The sequence below is a fragment of the Trichechus manatus genome, unplaced genomic scaffold, assembly GCF_000243295.1.
Source record: "Trichechus manatus latirostris isolate Lorelei unplaced genomic scaffold, TriManLat1.0 scaffold00036, whole genome shotgun sequence".
Taxonomy (NCBI): Eukaryota; Metazoa; Chordata; class Mammalia; order Sirenia; family Trichechidae; genus Trichechus; species Trichechus manatus.
Genome location: NW_004443972.1, coordinates 15,407,031 through 15,426,063, shown reverse-complemented (window position 1 = coordinate 15,426,063; position 19,033 = coordinate 15,407,031). Strand labels below are relative to the sequence as shown.

The 19,033-nt window shown below is 37.6% G+C and overlaps 1 protein-coding gene across 2 annotated transcripts in view; it reads left to right on the top strand.

Moving 5' to 3' along the window:
• Positions 1 to 19,033, top strand: part of LY75 (lymphocyte antigen 75) — a 146,104-nt gene that overhangs the window by 70,389 nt on the left and 56,682 nt on the right. For both annotated transcript variants that reach the window (XM_023730435.1, XM_004375414.2), the window contains exons 17-26: positions 591 to 626; positions 974 to 1,149; positions 2,127 to 2,194; positions 2,487 to 2,566; positions 3,109 to 3,248; positions 5,181 to 5,286; positions 5,515 to 5,675; positions 11,114 to 11,243; positions 14,358 to 14,584; positions 18,633 to 18,798. In XM_023730435.1, the coding sequence (XP_023586203.1) occupies positions 591 to 626; positions 974 to 1,149; positions 2,127 to 2,194; positions 2,487 to 2,566; positions 3,109 to 3,248; positions 5,181 to 5,286; positions 5,515 to 5,675; positions 11,114 to 11,243; positions 14,358 to 14,584; positions 18,633 to 18,798 (1,290 nt within the window). The remainder of the gene's footprint in view (positions 1 to 590; positions 627 to 973; positions 1,150 to 2,126; positions 2,195 to 2,486; positions 2,567 to 3,108; positions 3,249 to 5,180; positions 5,287 to 5,514; positions 5,676 to 11,113; positions 11,244 to 14,357; positions 14,585 to 18,632; positions 18,799 to 19,033) is intronic.

Below are 19,033 nucleotides of genomic sequence, written 5' to 3'. Positions count from 1 at the left end.
GATTAACTTATTATCATCCTCCAGTTTTTCCTCTCACCTTCTCAGAAGGTTCAGTGCTGGATCATTGTACGTTGTTTCCTGGGAGACAATAAACTCTATCAAGCCAGATTCCACTAGATGGAGAAGTGTCTCCTGAACAACCTCATCCCCCACTAATGATTATCTTGGTGCATATTCCGTACTGCCTTCCTATAATGTATATAATATCATCATTTCCTTACTTATATCTGCTAATTGTTAGTTATATTTTATTCATCTAGTCCAGCCCAATAAATAACAAATTCTTTAAGGTAGAGAAACCTTCCCCTTCCTTTCTGACTCCCGTGGTACAAGGTAAAGAACTGCTAATAATATTTTATTGATATTTATTAGATCTGCCTTTTTGATTGCCACTAAAATAGCTCTAGCAAAGGCCTCACAAAATTTAAACTGAAGTGATCATAACATGAAACGAAATGGTTTGGCCAGAAATGGGTAAACCTCAGCAATACGGCAAGTCCTTTTGAGCTACATTGAAGGCTCTACTTTTAGTATACTGTGGTCTGTAATTGTATACTAAAATCAAGCTACTTGCTTTCTTTCTTGTACAGGACGCACTCCAAAAACACCAGACTGGTACAATCCAGGTGAGTTAAGAAAACTGAAATTTAGCTAAAGGCTGCTTTTACCTTTTAGATAAAGGATTTGGTTAATTACTTAAGCCCGGGCCTAAGTGCCAGCTTCTTCTCTGTCACATCTTCAAGTAAGGTAGACTGTCTGCAGGCAGGGGAGGTGAGTGGCTGGTGGGAGATGAGGCTGTCTTTTCTCCTACTTTTGGTGAGTGCAGGGGATGGCAGGGTAGCTGGCTCAGTAATCCTTAGTTCCATGAGTCAGCACTGCCCTGGCCAGGAAGAGCTAATTTTCTTGCTGCTTAGAGGGTACACTTTGCTTTGGTTTGCGTAACTCTGATATTCTTCTTCCTTTTCTTCTGTAGAGCGTGCTGGAATTCATGGACCTCCAGTTGTAATTGAAGGGAGTGAATATTGGTTTGTTGCTGATCCTCACTTAAGCTACGAAGAAGCCGTCCTGTACTGTGCTAGCAATCACAGTTTTCTTGCTACTTTAACATCTTTTGCAGGACTAAAAGCCATCAGAAACAAAATAGCAAATGTAATTAAAAGAATGCGTTTTAAAATATTTTTCTTATTTTTATATCTATTCCATTAAAAACTACTTCAAAAACCTTGCCAAAATCTACAAATTTAAATGTTCCTTGAAAATAAGATTTCATTGTTCCGTGGTAGAAAAATTATATAGAATGCTTAATGTTTTAAAATATTTGAGATTAATAATAAATGTCAATTTATGTGTTGAAAACCAGGAGATAAGATAAATGATCCCAATTGCTTGTCACATTTTTTACTAAATGTTAACTTTATAGTTAACTTGAGTTTCTGTTTCTATTAATACTGTTGATATTGTTAGCTGCCGTTGAGTCGGGCATTAGCCACCTGACTTATGGTGAACCCATGTACAACAGGATCAGATTGTTGTGATCCATAAGGTTTTCATTAACTGGTTTTTGAAAGTAGATTCCCAGGCCTTTCCTCCTAGTCTGTCTTAGTCTGGAAGCTTTTCTGAAACCTGTTCAGCATCATAGCACTATGCAAGCTTCCACTGACAAACAAGTAGTGGCTGTGCTAGAAGAGCATTGGTCAGGAATCGAACCCAGGTCTCCTGCATGCAAGACAAGAATTCTACCACTGAACCACCAGTGGCCTTTCTATTAACACTAACTTTGCAAAATAGTTTTTTTTTCTTTTGAGGAAAAATACTTGATGTATTTTTTAATTTCTACTTAGCTGCAATAGGACATTGATATATGCCCAATTAATGTATTAGTCCAATTACTGTATGCCCATAGTTGCAGAAAACATATTTTCTGTATCCAAATAGGATTTGTGAATATACAAAGAGTTTTCAAACTACTTTTTTGGTGAAAGGTCCTGGTTTCTTATAATTTGGAGGCCAAAGTAATGAAATGTCTAGAAATTTTAGTGGTTTATGGTTACAGTGAGTCAGGGTATTTAAATCAAAACTCTCCTGGAAAACCCAACACATTTAAGGAAGTTCGGTTTGTTTTTCAGATCTCTGACGATGAGCAGAAGTGGTGGGTGAGAATTACTGAGCAGCTACCAGATCATCATTTTATATAGTATGTGACATTATTGATGCTGCCTTTGTGAAGCTATCATTTAAAAAAAGCAGACCCAGTTTCCCTGTTACTAAATGGATTACTATTTTTGAATGGTTAAATAGTTTTGAGTGCTAATCCATAAAGTGCTTACACAAAAGAAACCAAGTCATTTTGCACGCTAGTGTCAAGAAAAAAGCAGTATAAAATAATGGCATTAACATTAAATTTAGAATTAAAATCACTTACCTTAAAAAGTTGAATGAACCATCTGTATACGTTACAAATTGTCAAGCCTCTTATTTTGTTTCAGCTCACGACACCCATGGCATCACTTTCCTCTGACATTTGGAGAGGAGTGCTTGTACATGTCTGCCAAGACTTGGCTTAGAGGTAAAGTTAATTCTAAATTCTTTAATGTTGATTATGTAGTATGCAAACTTAAGGTCAACTACTAGCTTAATCTTGCTTCCCTTTTGACTATATGTTTGGTAGTTTCATCTTATTCTGATTTATTGTTAATGACAATATCTCAAATTCCAAATGCAAACCAAGATGCTTTTCACTCTGAATATTTTGACTGCTTTTATCCTAAAGTGGCTACTTAGAAATAAAACTTACCACTCTCATAATTAATAAGCATATAAACAAATTCGCAAAGATAACAAGCAGCAGCTCTAAAATATAGTTTAAATCCCCTTCTCCCTCATTAACCTTCTTCTTCACCTTTCTTCCTACTTCCTCCCATCACTCTTTAGATGGTGTGATAGTTGTACTGAATGTGTGCATTTTTATAGGCAATACTGGTATACTTTAACCTACTGATATAAATGATAATGGAACACAAAAATGGCTAGAAAAACAGCCTGGGCTGTTTTTAAAATGTGCAGAACGAAAAATTCTCACCACAGTAATCCTGCTTTTTTATTTCTCAGACTTAAATAAGCCAGCTGACTGTAATACCAAGTTACCCTTCATATGTGAAAAATATAATGTATCTTCATTAGAGAAATATAGTCCAGAATCTGCAGCTAAAGTACAGTGTTCTGGGAAATGGATTCCTTTTCAGAATAAGGTAAAAAGCAAATTGCTACGTTGTGCAAATGATGATTATTTTTATGAAAGTTGTAAAACCAATGACAAAATGGTACCCCATCAGATAACTTCACTAAGATAGCCTCTGCATATTTAAACACCCCACCTAGTCCTCTGCATTGCCAGAAACCATGGGTGGTATCAAAAGTTAACTCTCAAGTTAGTCATTCCTATAGATGTTTCTACTGTGTTGCTTTTAACAACAAACTGTTTTTATTTTTTGCTACTAGCACTTAAATTTTTGAAGATGATCTGTCAATGGATAGTAGTACGTTGAATAATCAGGACTATTTCTATGGCAGGAGTCCCTAGGTAGTGTAAACTGTTAAGGGCTTGACTTCTAGCCAAAAAATTGGCTGTTCGAACTCACGCAGAGACACCTTGAAAGATAGCCTGGTGATCTGCTTCCAAAAGATTACAGCCTTGAAACCTGATGGTGCAGTTCTGCTCTGCATACATGGGGTCTCCTTGAGTTGGAATTGACTCAGTGAGAACTAACAATAACAACATTTCCATGGCATGTAGCAAATTGATTTAATTTTTATCTGAGTTTTCTTTTCCCCCTCAAGGAAATCATCCAAGCAACATCTGCCGATCGAATTAGACCAGCATTTCCCAAACTACTTTTCAGGGAATACACATATGATACAAAATGTTAATCATTAATCTTGCCTCCGAAGGGAGGGTTTTATGATTAAATAGGTTTGGGAAATGCTGCATTCTATATCTGCCTCTTTGAGATGCATAATCTATATTGGTATATGTATCTGTGAGGCATTGCATTTGGCTGCTGAAAACAGAAGATGCTATAGTATGTTAAAATGCTTGTTCTCTCACATAAAGAAGTCTGAAGGTAAGCTGGGTGTGACTAGTATGGAAACTGCAAGAAGTCTCCAAAACCAGGCTCCTTTTGTCTTTCTGCTCTGCCATCCTTAACATCATAGCGCTTCCATGCTCAAGTTCAGGTGCATTCTCTAAGGATCTTTTCTAGAAGCCCCACCCAATGATATTGCTTACATCTCATTGGCCACTGATATCTGTAAGGAGGCTGAGAAATATTTTTCAGCTGGGCACATTTCCATCCATAATTATATAAAGATTCTATTAAGAAAGAAGAGGTAGAGATAGGTAGGCAATTTCTGCCACAGTTTGCTAAGGAGAGATATGTAATAAACAAGCCTAATTCACTTTATTTAATCCAGCATTTCCCAAATGTATTTGACTATAGAATATCTTGAGTAAGTAGAATATCTAAAAGCATCTTGTGGGACATCTCAAAGAACATAATTTGAAGCATACTACCCCACACTAAAGTGATCATAATGTCATGCAGAGAAAGAAAGAGATGTCTGACAACTAAAAATATCTGTAGTAAAGTTAAAATATTAGGGGTGTCCTTTGACTTTTTAAAATTAGAACATTCTTTCTCCTCCTAAGGTACTGGGACTATATTAGTTTACATAATTGACATAAATTAGAGTTAAAATATCCTGCCAAGAGAGGGGGTGCATAATTTATTTGAAAAAGTGGTTTTTGATGCACCGAGGTGATGAATAAGAACACAGACGTTGAAATCAGATGGAACAGAGTCCAGATGCTGACCTTATGTAACTATTTCACTTATGGGTCAAATTTGTTGGGAGAATTAAATGAGATAATACTATGCAGACTGCTTAGCACATAGGAAGTACTCAACAAATAGGAGATTTAGAAAATAATAATATTTGTTTGAACACCACTCTGCAGTTATTTAAATGAAGAGTGTAAGCCTGCATTTTTATGGTACTTCTGTGTAAATTATTGCATCTCACAGACTGGAAATTAGTAGCTCTTTAAAAATGAGGCACTTACTTCCTGTGTGAGCTTTCTCGTGTCTGGAATCGTATGCTTCATATGTGTTTTTTGTTTGCAGTGTTTTCTAATGATCAAACCAAAGTCTCTTACATTTTCTGAAGCAAGTGACACTTGTCATGCCTATGGTGGCACGCTGCCTTCAGTATTGAGCCAGAGTGAACAAGGTAACAGATTTTTTTTGGAAACATCATATTCTAATCTTGGGGCCGAGTTCTCTATGAGGAGCTATGGGAAAGTAACATGTAAAAATAATTTCATTAAACTACTTTTTACAGAGCAGATGTAGATCCAAAGACTATCCTGATAGATAAGCAAGAAGTAACCACTGACGTTTTTTGGTATAACTTTAATTTGAATCAGTCAAATACTTTTAAAAAATCTCTTTCCAACAGACTTTATTACATACTTGCTTCCGGATATGGAAGCTACTTTATGGATTGGATTGCGCTGGAAGGCCTATGAAAGGATACACAAATGGACGGATAACAAAGAGCTAACATACAGTAACTTCCACCCATTATTGATTGGGCAGAAGCTGAGAATACCAGGAAACGTAAGTTGTTGTTTTTTTTTTTAAATTTTTAATCTGTATAACTCTGTGAAATGCCCAAGTCTTCTGTAAATTACTGGATTAAGAACAGGGATTTATTGTGTGATTCCATTTATATGAAATGTCCAGAGTGGGAAAATCTATAGATGTAGAAAGTAGATTAGTGGTTTCCGGGGGCTGGGGAGGATGAAGGATTAGGGGGTGATAGCTAAAGAGTATGGGTTTCTTTTTTTTGGATGATGAAATATTCTAGAATTGATTGGAATGATGGTTGTAGAACTCTGCGAATATACTAAAAAGCAGGGCTTTGAAACGGTTAAAAATGGTTCAGTAGCTCACATTGTAAACAAGGACCACGTATGCATTGCATAGCAACCAGATCTGTTGCCCGTGCAATTTTGACCTGAGCCCTGGTGGCACAGTGGTTAAGACCTTGGCTGCTAACCAGAAGACTGGCAGTTCGAATCCACCAGTTGCACCTTGGAAACTCTATGAGGCAGTTCTGCTTTGTCTTATGGGGTTGCCATGAGTCAGAATCGAGTCGGAAACGGGTAAGAAACAAACAGCGGTGCCCTGCTCAAAGATGGTGGCTAACTACGCCACTTTGAATATGTGTCCCTCTGCACATTCCTGCCAATAATCCAGTCTTCCACATCAGGCTTCTGAAACTTTCAGGCGAAAAGACTGTGGCAGGACTTTTGGAGAGCGACATTATTAGCAGGACTGTGGAGAGTGAGATACATTCAAAGCTGCTCGATTGCGGGGCACAACTGCTTGTTTCCTGCTCTGGTCAAAATCCCACAATAACAGATTTGGTTGCTATGTAACACTTATGCAGCCCTTGCTTATGATGGCAATTATGAAACTGTTTTGAACCAGTTTGAAGCCCTGCTAAAGTACTGAATTATACACTAAATAGGTGAATTGTATGGACTATGAATTATATCTCAAAGCTTTTACAAAAAAAAAAAAACAAAGGCTTTCCCAGACTTTGTTTGATGCCCTAGTTTTTCATGGTAGCATCAGATTGCGTAGCACTTATTTCACAACCTGTAAAAGCGTGAAGTAAAACCTGTTGCCATCCAGTCGATTCTGACTCATAGCGACCTTATAGGACAGAGTAGAACTGCCCCATAGGGTTTCCAAGGAGCAGCTGGTAGATTTGAACTGCTGACCTTTTGGTTAGCAGCCAGAGCTCTTAACCATTGTGCCACCAGGGCTGCAAAAGCATGAAGTAGTGAGTTGTAAATAGAAGCAAATACGAATGTTTTACTTAACATTTTGGGACTTTGGGTTCTCAGCCTAAAGATTTAATGACTTTGTAAACATTAAATGCTCTGACCCTTGGTTTCTTGTGTTTATTGCAAAAGTTTATTTAGGTTTATTTTTTTAAAGTCTGGATACCAAAAATATTACATAAACAAGTTTTGTATATTTTCAAATATGTTTATTTCCTTTTTTTTACCTGCCATTGCTTTTGGTTTAGAAAGTCCTTCATCATGTAAATGCTGGTTAAATATATGCCTGTATTTTCTTCTAGTTCTGTTTTATGTGTTGCCTTTTTTTTTCTTTTCTGACAGTATGATACACCCATGGTATATGTTATCAATAAATATTTCAATCTTTTCTCTAATCCTAATCAATTGTCCTAGCATCATTTATTGACTGATATAGAATGCTTCCTTTGTCATACATTAATTATATATATTATATATGTTAAATACATATTCTTACATAGCTACTAAACTGATCTAAATAGTATAATTTTGCCATATTTTCACTAATACAATAGGATTAGTTCTGTTTTATTATATACCTTTAAAAATATTTTTAGCTATTCTTGTCAATTCTTCCAAACAAACTTTAGGGTTATTTAGCCAATTTTTCAACCAGAACAATTAAACTTTTAAAATCCTGAGGAGAATTTGACTAAATTTTAGGGTAAATTGACATCTTTTTATTAATCTTCCAATTCAGGAATATGGCGTAATATATCTCTGTTTATTCAAGTCTTTATTTAGATCCCTCAGTGAAGTTCTATAGGCATTCTGTTTCTTTCTTATTGATATTGAGTGGGAACTTTTCCTTCATTTTCTTACAATATACAGGTATAACTCATTTTATTGCACTGAGCTTTACTGCGCTTCACAGATACTGCATTTTTTACAAATTGAAGATTTGTGGCAACCTTGCATCAAGCAAGTCTATCAGTGCCATTTTTTCAATAGCATGTGCTCTCTTCATGTCTCTGTGTCACATTTTGGTAATTCTCACAATATTTCAAACTTTTTCCTTATTATTATAGCTGTTATGGTGATCTGTGATCAGTGATCTTTGATGTTGCTACTGTAATTGTTTTGGGGTGCCACGAACCGTGCCCAGATAAAACAGTGAGCTTAATCGATAAATGTGTGTGTTCTGACTGCTCCACCTACCGGCTGTTCTCCCATATCTCTCCCTCTCCTCAGGCCTCAACACTATTGAAATTAGGCCAATTAATAACCCTACAATAGCCTCTTGGCCTCTAACTGTTCAAGTGAAAGGAAGAGTTGCACATCTCTTACTTTAAATCAAAAACTAGAAATGATTAAGCTTGTGAGGAGGCATGTCAAAAGCCAAGATAGGCCGAAAGCTAGGCCTCTTGTGCCAAACAGTTAGCCAAGTTGTGAATGCAAAGGAAAAGTTCTTGAAAGGAATTAAAAGTGCTATTCGAATGATAAGAAAGCAAAACAGCCTTATTGCTGATATGGAGAAAGTTTTAGTGGTCTGGATAGAAGATCAAACCAGCTACAACATTCCCTGAAGCCAAAGCCTAATCCAGAGCAAAGCCCTAACTCTCTTCAATTCTGTGAAGGCTGAGAGAGGTAAGGAAGCTGCAGAAGAAAAATTTGAAGCTAGCAGAGGTTGGTTAATGAGGTTTAAGGAAAGAAGCCATCCCCATAACATAAAAGTGCAAGGTGAAGGAGCAAGTGCTGATGTAGAAGCTGCAGCAAGTTATCCAGAAGCTCTAGCTGAGATAATTGATGATGATGGCTACACAGATTTTCAGTGTAGATGAAACAGCCCTATATTGGAAGAAAATGCCATCTAGGACTTTCATAGATTTAAAGGAGAAGTCAATACCTGGCTTCAAAGCTTCAAAGGAATGGCTGACTCTCTTGTTAGGGGCTAAGGCAGCTGGTGATTTTAAGGTGAAGCCAATGTTCATTTACCACTCCAAAAATCCTCGGGCCGTTAAGAATTATGCTCAATCTACTCTGCCTGTGCTCTGTGAACGGAACAACAAAGCCTGGATGACAGCGCATCTGTTTACATCATGGTTTGCTGAATATTTTAAGCCCACTTCTGAGACCTACTGCTCAGAAAAAAAAAAGATTCCTTTCAAGATATTACTGCTCATTGACAATGCACCTGGTCACCCAAGATCTCTGATGGAGATGTACAAGGAGATTAATGTTGTTTTCATGCCTCCTAACACAACATCCAGTATGTAGCCCATGGATCAAAGAGTAATTCTGATTTTCAAGTCTTATTATTTAAGAAATACATTTTGTAAGGCTATAGCTGCCATAGATAGTGATTCCTCTGATGGATCTGGGCAAAGTAAATTGAAAACCTCTGGAAAGGATTCATTAAGATGATGCCATTAAAAACATTCCTGATTCATGGGAGGAGATCAAAATATCAACATTAACAGGAGTTTGGAAGTAGTTGATTCCAACCCTCATAGATGACTTTGAGGGGTTCAAGACTTCAGTGGAGAAAGTAACTGCAGATGTGGTAGAAATAGCAAGAGAACTAGAATTAGAAGTGGAGCCTGAAAATGTGACTGAATTGCTACATCTCAAGATAAAACTTTAAAGGATGAAGAGTTGCTTCTTATGGATGAGCAAAAAAAGTGGTTTCTTGAGATGGAATCTACTCCTGTTGAGGATGCTGTGAACATTGTTGAAATGACAACAAAGGATTTAGAATATGACATAAACTTAGTTGATAAAGCAGCAACAGGGTTTGAGAGGATTAACTCCAATTTTGAAAGAAGTTCTACTGTGGGTAAAATTCTATCAAACAGCATTGCATGCTACAGAGAAATCTTTTGTGAAAGGAAGAGTCAGTAGATGCAGCAAACTTCATTATTGTCTTATTTTAAGAAATTACCACAGCCACCCCAACCTTCAGCAACCATCACCCTTTTCCATCAGCAGCCATCAACATCAAGGCAAGACCCGCCACCAGCAAAAAGATTATTACTTGCTGAAGGCTCAGATGATGGTTAGCATTTTTAAGCAATAAAGTATTTTTAAATTATGGTATGTACATCTTTTAAGATAAAATGCTATTGCACACTTAATAGACTACAGTATAGTGTAACCATAACTTTTATATGTACTAGTAAACCAAAAAAATCATGTGACTTGCTTTATTGCGATATTCGCTTTCTTGTGGTGGTCTGGAACTGAACCCACAATATCTCCAAGGTATACCTGTATAGCAAAACTATTGTTTATGGATTTTTTATATTTATATTTCATAGGCATCCATCTTTCTAAAAGCTCTTATTACTTCTCAGAATTTTTCACTAGATTTTATTGGGTTTCCTAATTAGGTCATCATAATCTGCAAATAACAGTGATCCTTATTTCTCTGAGTTACCCCTCTTACTTTCTTTTCATGTGTGATATGTTTCAGACATACAGAAAAGTTTAGGAACAATATACTTTGAATTAAATTTTTATTTCTAGTATTACTGATTTTTGGTCAGAGAATGAGATCTAGATACTTTTTTTTAATTTTTAGAAGTTTTCATAGTGGCTAGGATAGGGTCAGAGCTTTAAAGTGTATTGTCTGTTGTGTGGTACACAGTTTATCATTATAAACAGTTTACATACATCTAATAGAATAGACTTAACAATCATTGCTTTTTTGGTTACTTGAACTGTCAAGACTGATAGCAGAGTGCTAAATATTACTAAAAACCATAGCCACTGCCATCAAGTTGATTCTGACTCATAGCGACCCCATAGGGTTTCCAAGGCTGTAAATCTCTACAGAAGCAGACTGCCACATCGTTCTCCTGTGGCGCGGCTGGTGATTTCAAACCCTGAACTTACGGTTATCAGTCAATCGCTTTAACCATTGTGCCACCAGGGCTCCTTAAATATTGTTAAAGTTTACATTTTTCTTTATTCTAACAGTTTTTCTTTGTCTGTTTTGAGATATATCTATTCATATTGCCAGTTTTTGTTTTGTAATCTCTAAAGTTTATTGCCCTTTCCCTATCTTGGAAAGTTTATCAGGATTTTCTTAGTAATTTCAAGGTCAGAGCCTTCATGGAATTTTTTTACAGGAAGAAAAATCCAATCTGGAGTTAAAGTTCTCATGATAGGATCTTCAGACTGCTAGTTTTATGATTCCTTTTACATATTTGCCTTTTTGTTTAGATTTTTGAAGAAGAGTCCTACTATAACTGTGCTCTAATACTCAATCTCCAAAAGTCACCTTTTACCGGGATGTGGAATTTTACTCCCTGCAATGAACATCACCCTGTGTCTCTTTGTCAGAAGTATTCAGGTATAAATTATTGTCTTGTTAATTATGGTACTTTATGCTGTTACATATGTATAGTACAGAAAAATCTTATAAATGAATCCATATTAATTTGTATTATGTAGCCTTTTATAAAATTTCAGCTTGGTTAAATGCAAATTGGCTCAGTGAGTCAAATTATCCCAAATGGAATGTGATTTTTTTTCAAGTATCATTGCTGTAGTTAATTAAATATCAAAATCAAGTGTCTGATGGGATATGCTAATAGTAGTTGTCTATTGATGGTAAGTTATGGTTGATTTTTGTTTTCTTTTCTACTCTAGCATTTTTCAGATTGTACTTTGTATCATGGGGAAGGGAGTGAGAAACCTTATTTTTTTAATTGAATCCAGTGTTACGATTCATTGTTACATTTAGCACTTAAAAAAAGATTGTGATGATTACAAGGGTGAGGAGGAGTGGGGAGGGAAAAACACTAAGTAGACAATAGATAAGTGGTAACTTTGGTGAAGGGTAAGACAATAAACAATACTGGGGAAGTCAGCACAACTTGACCAAGGCAAGGTCATGGAAGCTTCATAGACACATCCAAACTCCCTGAGGAACTGAATTACTGGGCTGAGGGCTGGGGATCATGGTCATGGGGGACATCTAGCTCAATTGTCCTGACATAGTTTATAAAGAAAATGCTCTACATTCTATTTTGGTGAATAGTGTCTGGGGTCTTAAAAGCTTGTGAGCGGCCATCTAAGATACTCCACTGTATCCATCTAGAGCAAGGGAGAATGAAGAAAACTAAAGACAGAAGGGAAAGATTAGTCCAAGGGACTAATGGACTACATCTACCACAGCCTCCCCCAGACTGAGACCAGCACAACTAGATGGTGCCCTGCTAGCACCACCAACTGCTCTGACAGTGATCACAATAGAGGGTCCTGGGCAGAGCTGGAGAAAAATGTAGAACGAAATTCTGACTCACAAAAAAAGACCAGACTTACTAGTCTGACAGAGACTGGAGAAACCCCAAGAGCCTGGCCCCTGGACACTCTTTTACCTCAGTACTGAAGTCACTCCTGAGGTTTGCCTCTCAGCTAAAGATTAGACAGGCTCATAAAACAAAACGAGACTAAATGGGCACACCAGCCTGGAGGCAAGCGAAGGCAGGAGGGGACAGGAAAGCTGATAAGGGGGAACCCAAGGTCAAGAAGGGGAGAGTATTGACATGTCATGGGGTTGGCAACCAGTGTCACAAAACAATATGTGTATTAATTGTTTAGGGAACAACTGCTTTGTTCTGTAAACCTTCATCTAAAGCATAAAAAAAAAAAAAAAAAGATGGGGAAAGATTTAAAAAAAAAAGAACTTGAAGCATTATAAACAGATCACTATGCCTTCCTATAATCCAAATAAAAGTAAAATGCATACTTTAAAATAGGAGTCATTCATACTTCCAAAAGATTTTTTAAAGCATTAAAGTATTTCTCATAGATCACAATGAGTTTTTAACAAATTTTTTTTAAACTTGGTCATGTACCAAGAACCTTAAATAGATATTCCAAGTACTTTAAAAAAATCTTTTTTAGTTGACTTTAATTTTAAAAATGTGTCACACCAGATTTTTAAAAAGTAGAATTCTAAAAACAACTAGGGGTTACAAAAGCTTCAAATAGCCTTAGAATGGCTGTAACTAGAAAGAGACTTGACTGACTGGCTTACCAAGGACTTACAATGACACCTGGGGACAAAGTACTTTTGATTATGAAGGAATGACCTTTTCATTAAGGCTTGAACTCTTACTCCAGCCGTACCAACAAGTCAACAATTGTTCAAGCAGGTCTAACTGAGCCCCCACAATGGGCAATAAACAATGCTAAATGCTTTGGGGAATAAAATGATGTTCAGCACATAGTCCTTAAGGAGCTTCGTAAATGAGATGAGACCTCTACAGACATCACTACAAGACATGGGGCAACCCTCAGTGACAGTAGCTACATGCTTTGAAAGTTTTAAAGAGCAGAAGACCACTTCTAAGTAGGGGGACAATTGTGGCTTGCATAGACGTGGTAATAGTTAATCAGGATTCAACAAGTTGTCAGCTTTGTAAGGAGACACCTAACACCTTCCCTTGTAGAAGCAGTTGAAACAAAGGATGCATTTGACCCCAACCTAAAATTGTAATCTATGGCAGGCTAAGCGAGCCCTGGTAATGCACTGCTTAAAGTGCTTGACTGCTAACCGAAAGGTTGGCAGTTCAAACCCACCAGCCTCTCCCAGGGAGAAAGATGTGGCAGTCTGCTTCCGTAAAGATTTACAGCCTTGGAAACCCTACGGGTCACTATGAGTCGGAATCCACTTGATGGCAGTGGGTTTGGAATGGCAATCTATTTTTATTTACAGCTTTCCTCCTTCCCAAATCAGACCAATTAAGTAGAATTTTGTTCTAATTTTAGAAGACAAATATTGAGGCTCAAGTATTTTATAACAGATACACCTAGTTCTCTTACCCAAGACCTAAAATAAATAAACACATAGGTAGATAAATATCTAAAGTAGATTAGTATGGGGAGAAATTTGAAAAAAAATTTCCCAGAACTTGCAGAGTGAGTGTCTTAGTTATCTAGTGCTGCTGTAACAGAAATACCACAAGTGGATGGCTTTAACAAAGAGAAGTTTATTTCCTCACAGTAAAGTAGGCTAAAAGTCCAAATTCAGGGCATTAGCTCCAGGGGAAGGCTTTCTTTCTCTGTTGGCCTTCTCATCAATCTTCCCTCAGACTAGGAGCTTCTCCGCGCAAGGACCTCGGGTCTAAAGGACGCACTCTGCTCCCAGCACTGCTTTCTTGGTGGTATGAAGTCCCCCGTCTCTCTGCTCACTTCTCTCTTTTATTTCTCTAGAGAGTGCCTCAAAACACAATCCAATCTTATAGATTGAGTCCTGCTTCACTAACACAACTGCCGCCCACCCTCCCTCACTAACATCATAGAGGCAGGATTTACAACATATAGGAAAATCACACAATACTGGGAATCATGGCCCAGCCAAATTGATACACACATTTTTGGGGGGACATAATTCAGTCCATGACAGTGAGGTTTATTTTTTTGTTGTTGCTGTTGTTTGTTTTACTTTAACATACAGAAATTGAAAGCAAACAGACCTTGCAGAATACTTCAGAAACTGTAAAGTATCTAAACAATCTGTATAAAATAATCCCAAAGACTCTGACTTGGTACGATGCAATAAAGGAGTGTCTAAAATATGATATGCAGCTGGTGAGCATCACAGACCCCTACCAGCAGGCGTTCCTGACCGTGCAGGCTCTCCTTCGAAACTCTTCTTTATGGATTGGACTCTCCAGTCAAGACGTAAGTTTTCAGTCCCAACTGACAGCATTGGGTGATGAGATGTGACATTTTGCATTGTGCTTAGAATCTCTCATACCAGACTATAAGAAACCGGATTTCTTAACATCTTACTCCAGAAAGTGCATTTCATGGGGTATGTGGGTTTTAGTAGCAATTATCTTTCCACAATCAAAAGATCTATTGCTTTATTTTTTAGATGAAGAAACAGCTTTGGTGGACTTATGTATTTGAGCAATTCTTTTTGTTTATTCTAATGAAAGGCTGAGCTGGCATATCTCTTCAGCCAACGAACAGATGAGAAGAAGGGAAGAATTAAAAATTAGATGGGGCTGGGAGTACAGGAAGCACTGTAGATGGTGTTGAAGAGGCCTCTTCATCCCTTTCAGAATCAGCAGAGTGAAATTAAGCCCCTCTGAAAAGGGATTAGAACAGTGTTTCACCACATCTCAAACCCTGATCCTGGATAGATGTCTCTGGTACTTCTTACTCATCTCATAGCTTGGCAAATAATGCTCTATCCACTTATTAATTCTTTAGTACTAATTAGGTAACATGAACAGGAATATTTATGCTACTGAAGCTTTGACTATAATTAACTAGATAATGTTTTTCGTAAAGGTCTAGTATTCCTCTTGGTGGAGTTCCTGGGTGGCACAAAGAGTTAAGCACTCAGCTACTAACCGAAAGGTTGGCAGTTCAGACCTACCCAGAGGCACCTCAGAAGATAGCTGCGATGGTCTGCTTCTGAAAGGTCACAGCCTTGAAAGCCCTATGAAGCAGTTCTACTCTGCACCCATGGGGTTGCCATGAGTCAGAACAGACTCAACAGCAGCTAACAACAAAAACAGCAACATTTCTCTTGGTATTGTAGATCGTTTTTGCTACTTTTCTCAGCCTTCTATGTAATAATTTGACACTCTGCCTAGTTGAGATGCATTGAAGGGCAAGACACAGGGCTGCCATATAAGAATGCACACATTATATACTGAATGGGGGTGCTATTTACATAGATTGTTCCCTGCAGTTGAGCGGTAACAAATGGTTCAGCCCTAGTTAGGCAAATGTCACTTAGACCAGTATTCCTAACCCAGTCTCGAAGACTGAGTAATTGGCAGAGTAGGAGAGAAGAATCCATTCTATTATGAAGCAAACTATATCATGCATAACTTGGGATAACCCCCATTATACCAAGATGTACGGAGAAAATGTGCTCGAAGACAGTTTAGTCCTAGCACAAACCCAAAACTGAACTGGATAATGAATGAAAAAACTTCTATAGATTCAGAAGTAAATATTATCTTTGACAAAATTTGAGGTGGTTACTACTAGCATTTACCAGCTCAGTTAAAAGAAGTAGTATTTAGGAGTTGCTTGAAAAATAGTCTCTCCAAGCCTCTGAATATTCTAAGACTTACCCCCAGATCAAGACAGTTCACCAGGGACCTTTTGAAACAAAAGTAATATTGTCATTGTGCAAAATTCATAAAGCACAGTAAATTAAAAGAGGAAAATTAAAATCACCTATAATCCCCATACCTAGAGATAGGTATGGTATAATATTTTGGTATATATCTTTTAAGTTATTTTTCTGTTTTAATACAAAATTGGGAATCTACTGTTTTGTAACTTTTTTTGCCCACTTAATGATTTTCATTCTTAATTTTAGTATATTCTCTGTAGTTGTTTATTATGTATTGTTGTAAGCTGCCTTAAATCATTGGAATAAGACAAAGTATAAATAAATAAAACTTTACAGTAAAAGCAATGAAAAGTATTAAAAATTTTTTAACAAGGTAGTAACAATATCAGATTTTTGCTTAATAAAAATCATGCTGGACGAAGAGTGAAGGAGAGAGGGAGCAATCTGGAGACAGGGAGACCAGTTAGAGTTTCTTGTAGAAATTCATGCAGGAAATGATGTCGGCCTGAATCTAAAGCATGTTTACAGTGCCTGAGGGGCAGTGGTTCTAGGTTATATAAAGTCTGTAGTATGGCTCTGGCAGTGGTTCACTCGAGTACTTAGAAGTGAAAGTGCAGAGGAGTTGAGAAAGTTCAGAAGTCCTGGCTGGGTGAGTCATCACATGAACACAGATGTCCCTAAGTCAATGATGATAGGACCAGGAAGACAGAGCAAGACACTGGACATCTCTCTGAATGTCAGGGAGAAGCAAAGGGCCAAGTCCTCAGTGAATGTCAGAGAGAGGCAAGGAATCTGGGAGTTTGCAGTGACAAGAAGGGTATAAACCTCAAAGGAAATGGCTGGAGGAGATATATCCCCTTATGGGTGCTGAAAGGAAATTATTTCTTGGAAAAGCCATATTTTAATTAAGATCAATTAAGATCGAGAATTTAGTAAAGAGATATTTATAGTATTAATAAAGAGATTTAGTAAAGAGATAGAGGGTGTGGGGTGGTTTATCTGCAATGGTATGGAAGTTCAAAATGCCCAGTGACGGGGGTTGGTGGGAATACAGCAAAGGGGAACAAAGCTTGGGCAGTACTGAATGAGAGCACAGGCAAAGTCACTGGCCAAAGGGCCTGGCATTTGGGGCCATGGTGGCTTAGGGATTCACTGATAATAAGGTTACAACTGGAATTCTGATTGAGCATGGTGCAGAATGAAGCAGCTGGTGGTGGTGAGGCTTGACCATGTTTGCTGTTTGTGGTCCATTAAGAAGACTGTATGTGGCCTTTGCTCAATATTGTAAGTAAGCCAGAGATGCAGAATTGCCTTGGGCTTCAGGAAAGCTTACCTCTATGGTCGGTCAGGCCAGAGTCAGTGTGTAAAGCCTGGTGCTCTGGCAGCACCATGTGGGAGCTCAGACACGCCTGTGTGTTGCAGTCCATTCTCTGTACTTCTGAACCTACTCTGTAAAGCCTGTCTCAAGATGCATGGGGGGTCAGGCCCCGGTCAGGATGTAAGGACAGATATTCACACACATCTATAACACAATAGAATATAGTAACTGAGGAAGCTTCTCCCCGAAGACAAGTTGAACACAGTGGTGTGAGATTCATAAGGCCTGAGGGGTTAAGAGGAAGGGAACTAACATTTATATAGCTCTTCCTATGTGCCCTGGTGGCGCAGTGGTTAAGAGTTCAGCTGCTAACCAAAAGGTCAGCAGTTTGAATCTACCAGCCTCTCTTTGGAAACCCTGTGGGGCAGTTCTACTGTGTCCTATAGGGTCACTAAAAGTCAGAATTGACTTGATGGCAATGAGTTTTTTGTTTGTTGGTTTTTGTCCTATTTGCTAGCCAGCCACTGGGTTACACATTTACATCTTATCTCATTAATTCTAGCCCCTTGAGGTTAAGTGTCATGCACATTTAATAGATGAGGGGACAGAAAGTTGGAGAGGTAAGCTTACTAGTCAGAAACTAATAAGTAGCTGAACCAGGATTTAAAATCAGATGCTTTGCTCGAGAGCCCATCAGTGATTATAGTGGTCCTCATTCCATTTTAGCTTTCTAGTTTCCAACAACCAGTGGTTCCAATGATGTGTGAGACATCATAGCCTTAATGGTTATAAGCATGGGTTCTAGGGCCTGAGTGCCTGGATTAGAATCCCAGCACTGCTGTGTGACATGCATGTTAAAAATAGCTTCAGTTTCTGCATTTGTGAAATGGAGATAATAATAGTACCTCTCTCCTGTGGTTGTTATGAAGAAATTAATATGTGTAAAGCACTTAGAACAGTGCCTGGCACATAATATGTGCTATATAAGTGTGTGTTAAATATTAAATTAAATTAAAAGTCATTAGATTGCCCATTACCATCATGTCAATACTGACTCATGGCGACCCCTTGTGTTACAGAGTAGAACTGTGTTCTACAGGGTTTTCTTGGCTGTAATCTTTATGGAAGCAGATCACCAGGGCTTTCTTTCATGGTGCCACTGGGTGGGTTCAAACCACCACTTAAGTTAGTAGTCAAATGCAAACCATTTGTGCCACCAGGGACCTATTAGATTGACCATGAGGGTCAAAATAATACCAGGGGAATAACAGGAAGTATTACCACTTGGAATGTATTTTTGCTGCTTACAGGATGAACTCAACTTTGGTTGGTTGGATGGAAAACGTCTTCAGTTTAGTCGCTGGGCTGAAAATAACCATCAACTTGAAGACTGTGTAATATTAGACACGGATGGATTCTGGAAAACAACTGATTGCAATGATAATCAACCAGGTGCTATTTGCTACTATCCAGGAAGTATGCTAATTTTAAATATATTCATTCTTAAATTTCTATCATCTCATGAGTAGTAGAATTTTTAGGAAATATTTTCGTAAAATCTGGTTTTAGAATCATGAAGAAATTATAATCATATTCTTTTTAAAACAATTTATTGTGGAAATTTTTATTCAAGTAGAATTATTATGTATTAAATTTTTTGCCATTAATTTGTTACTTTAGACATGTTTTACTTTTGTTTTTAAGTTAGCTG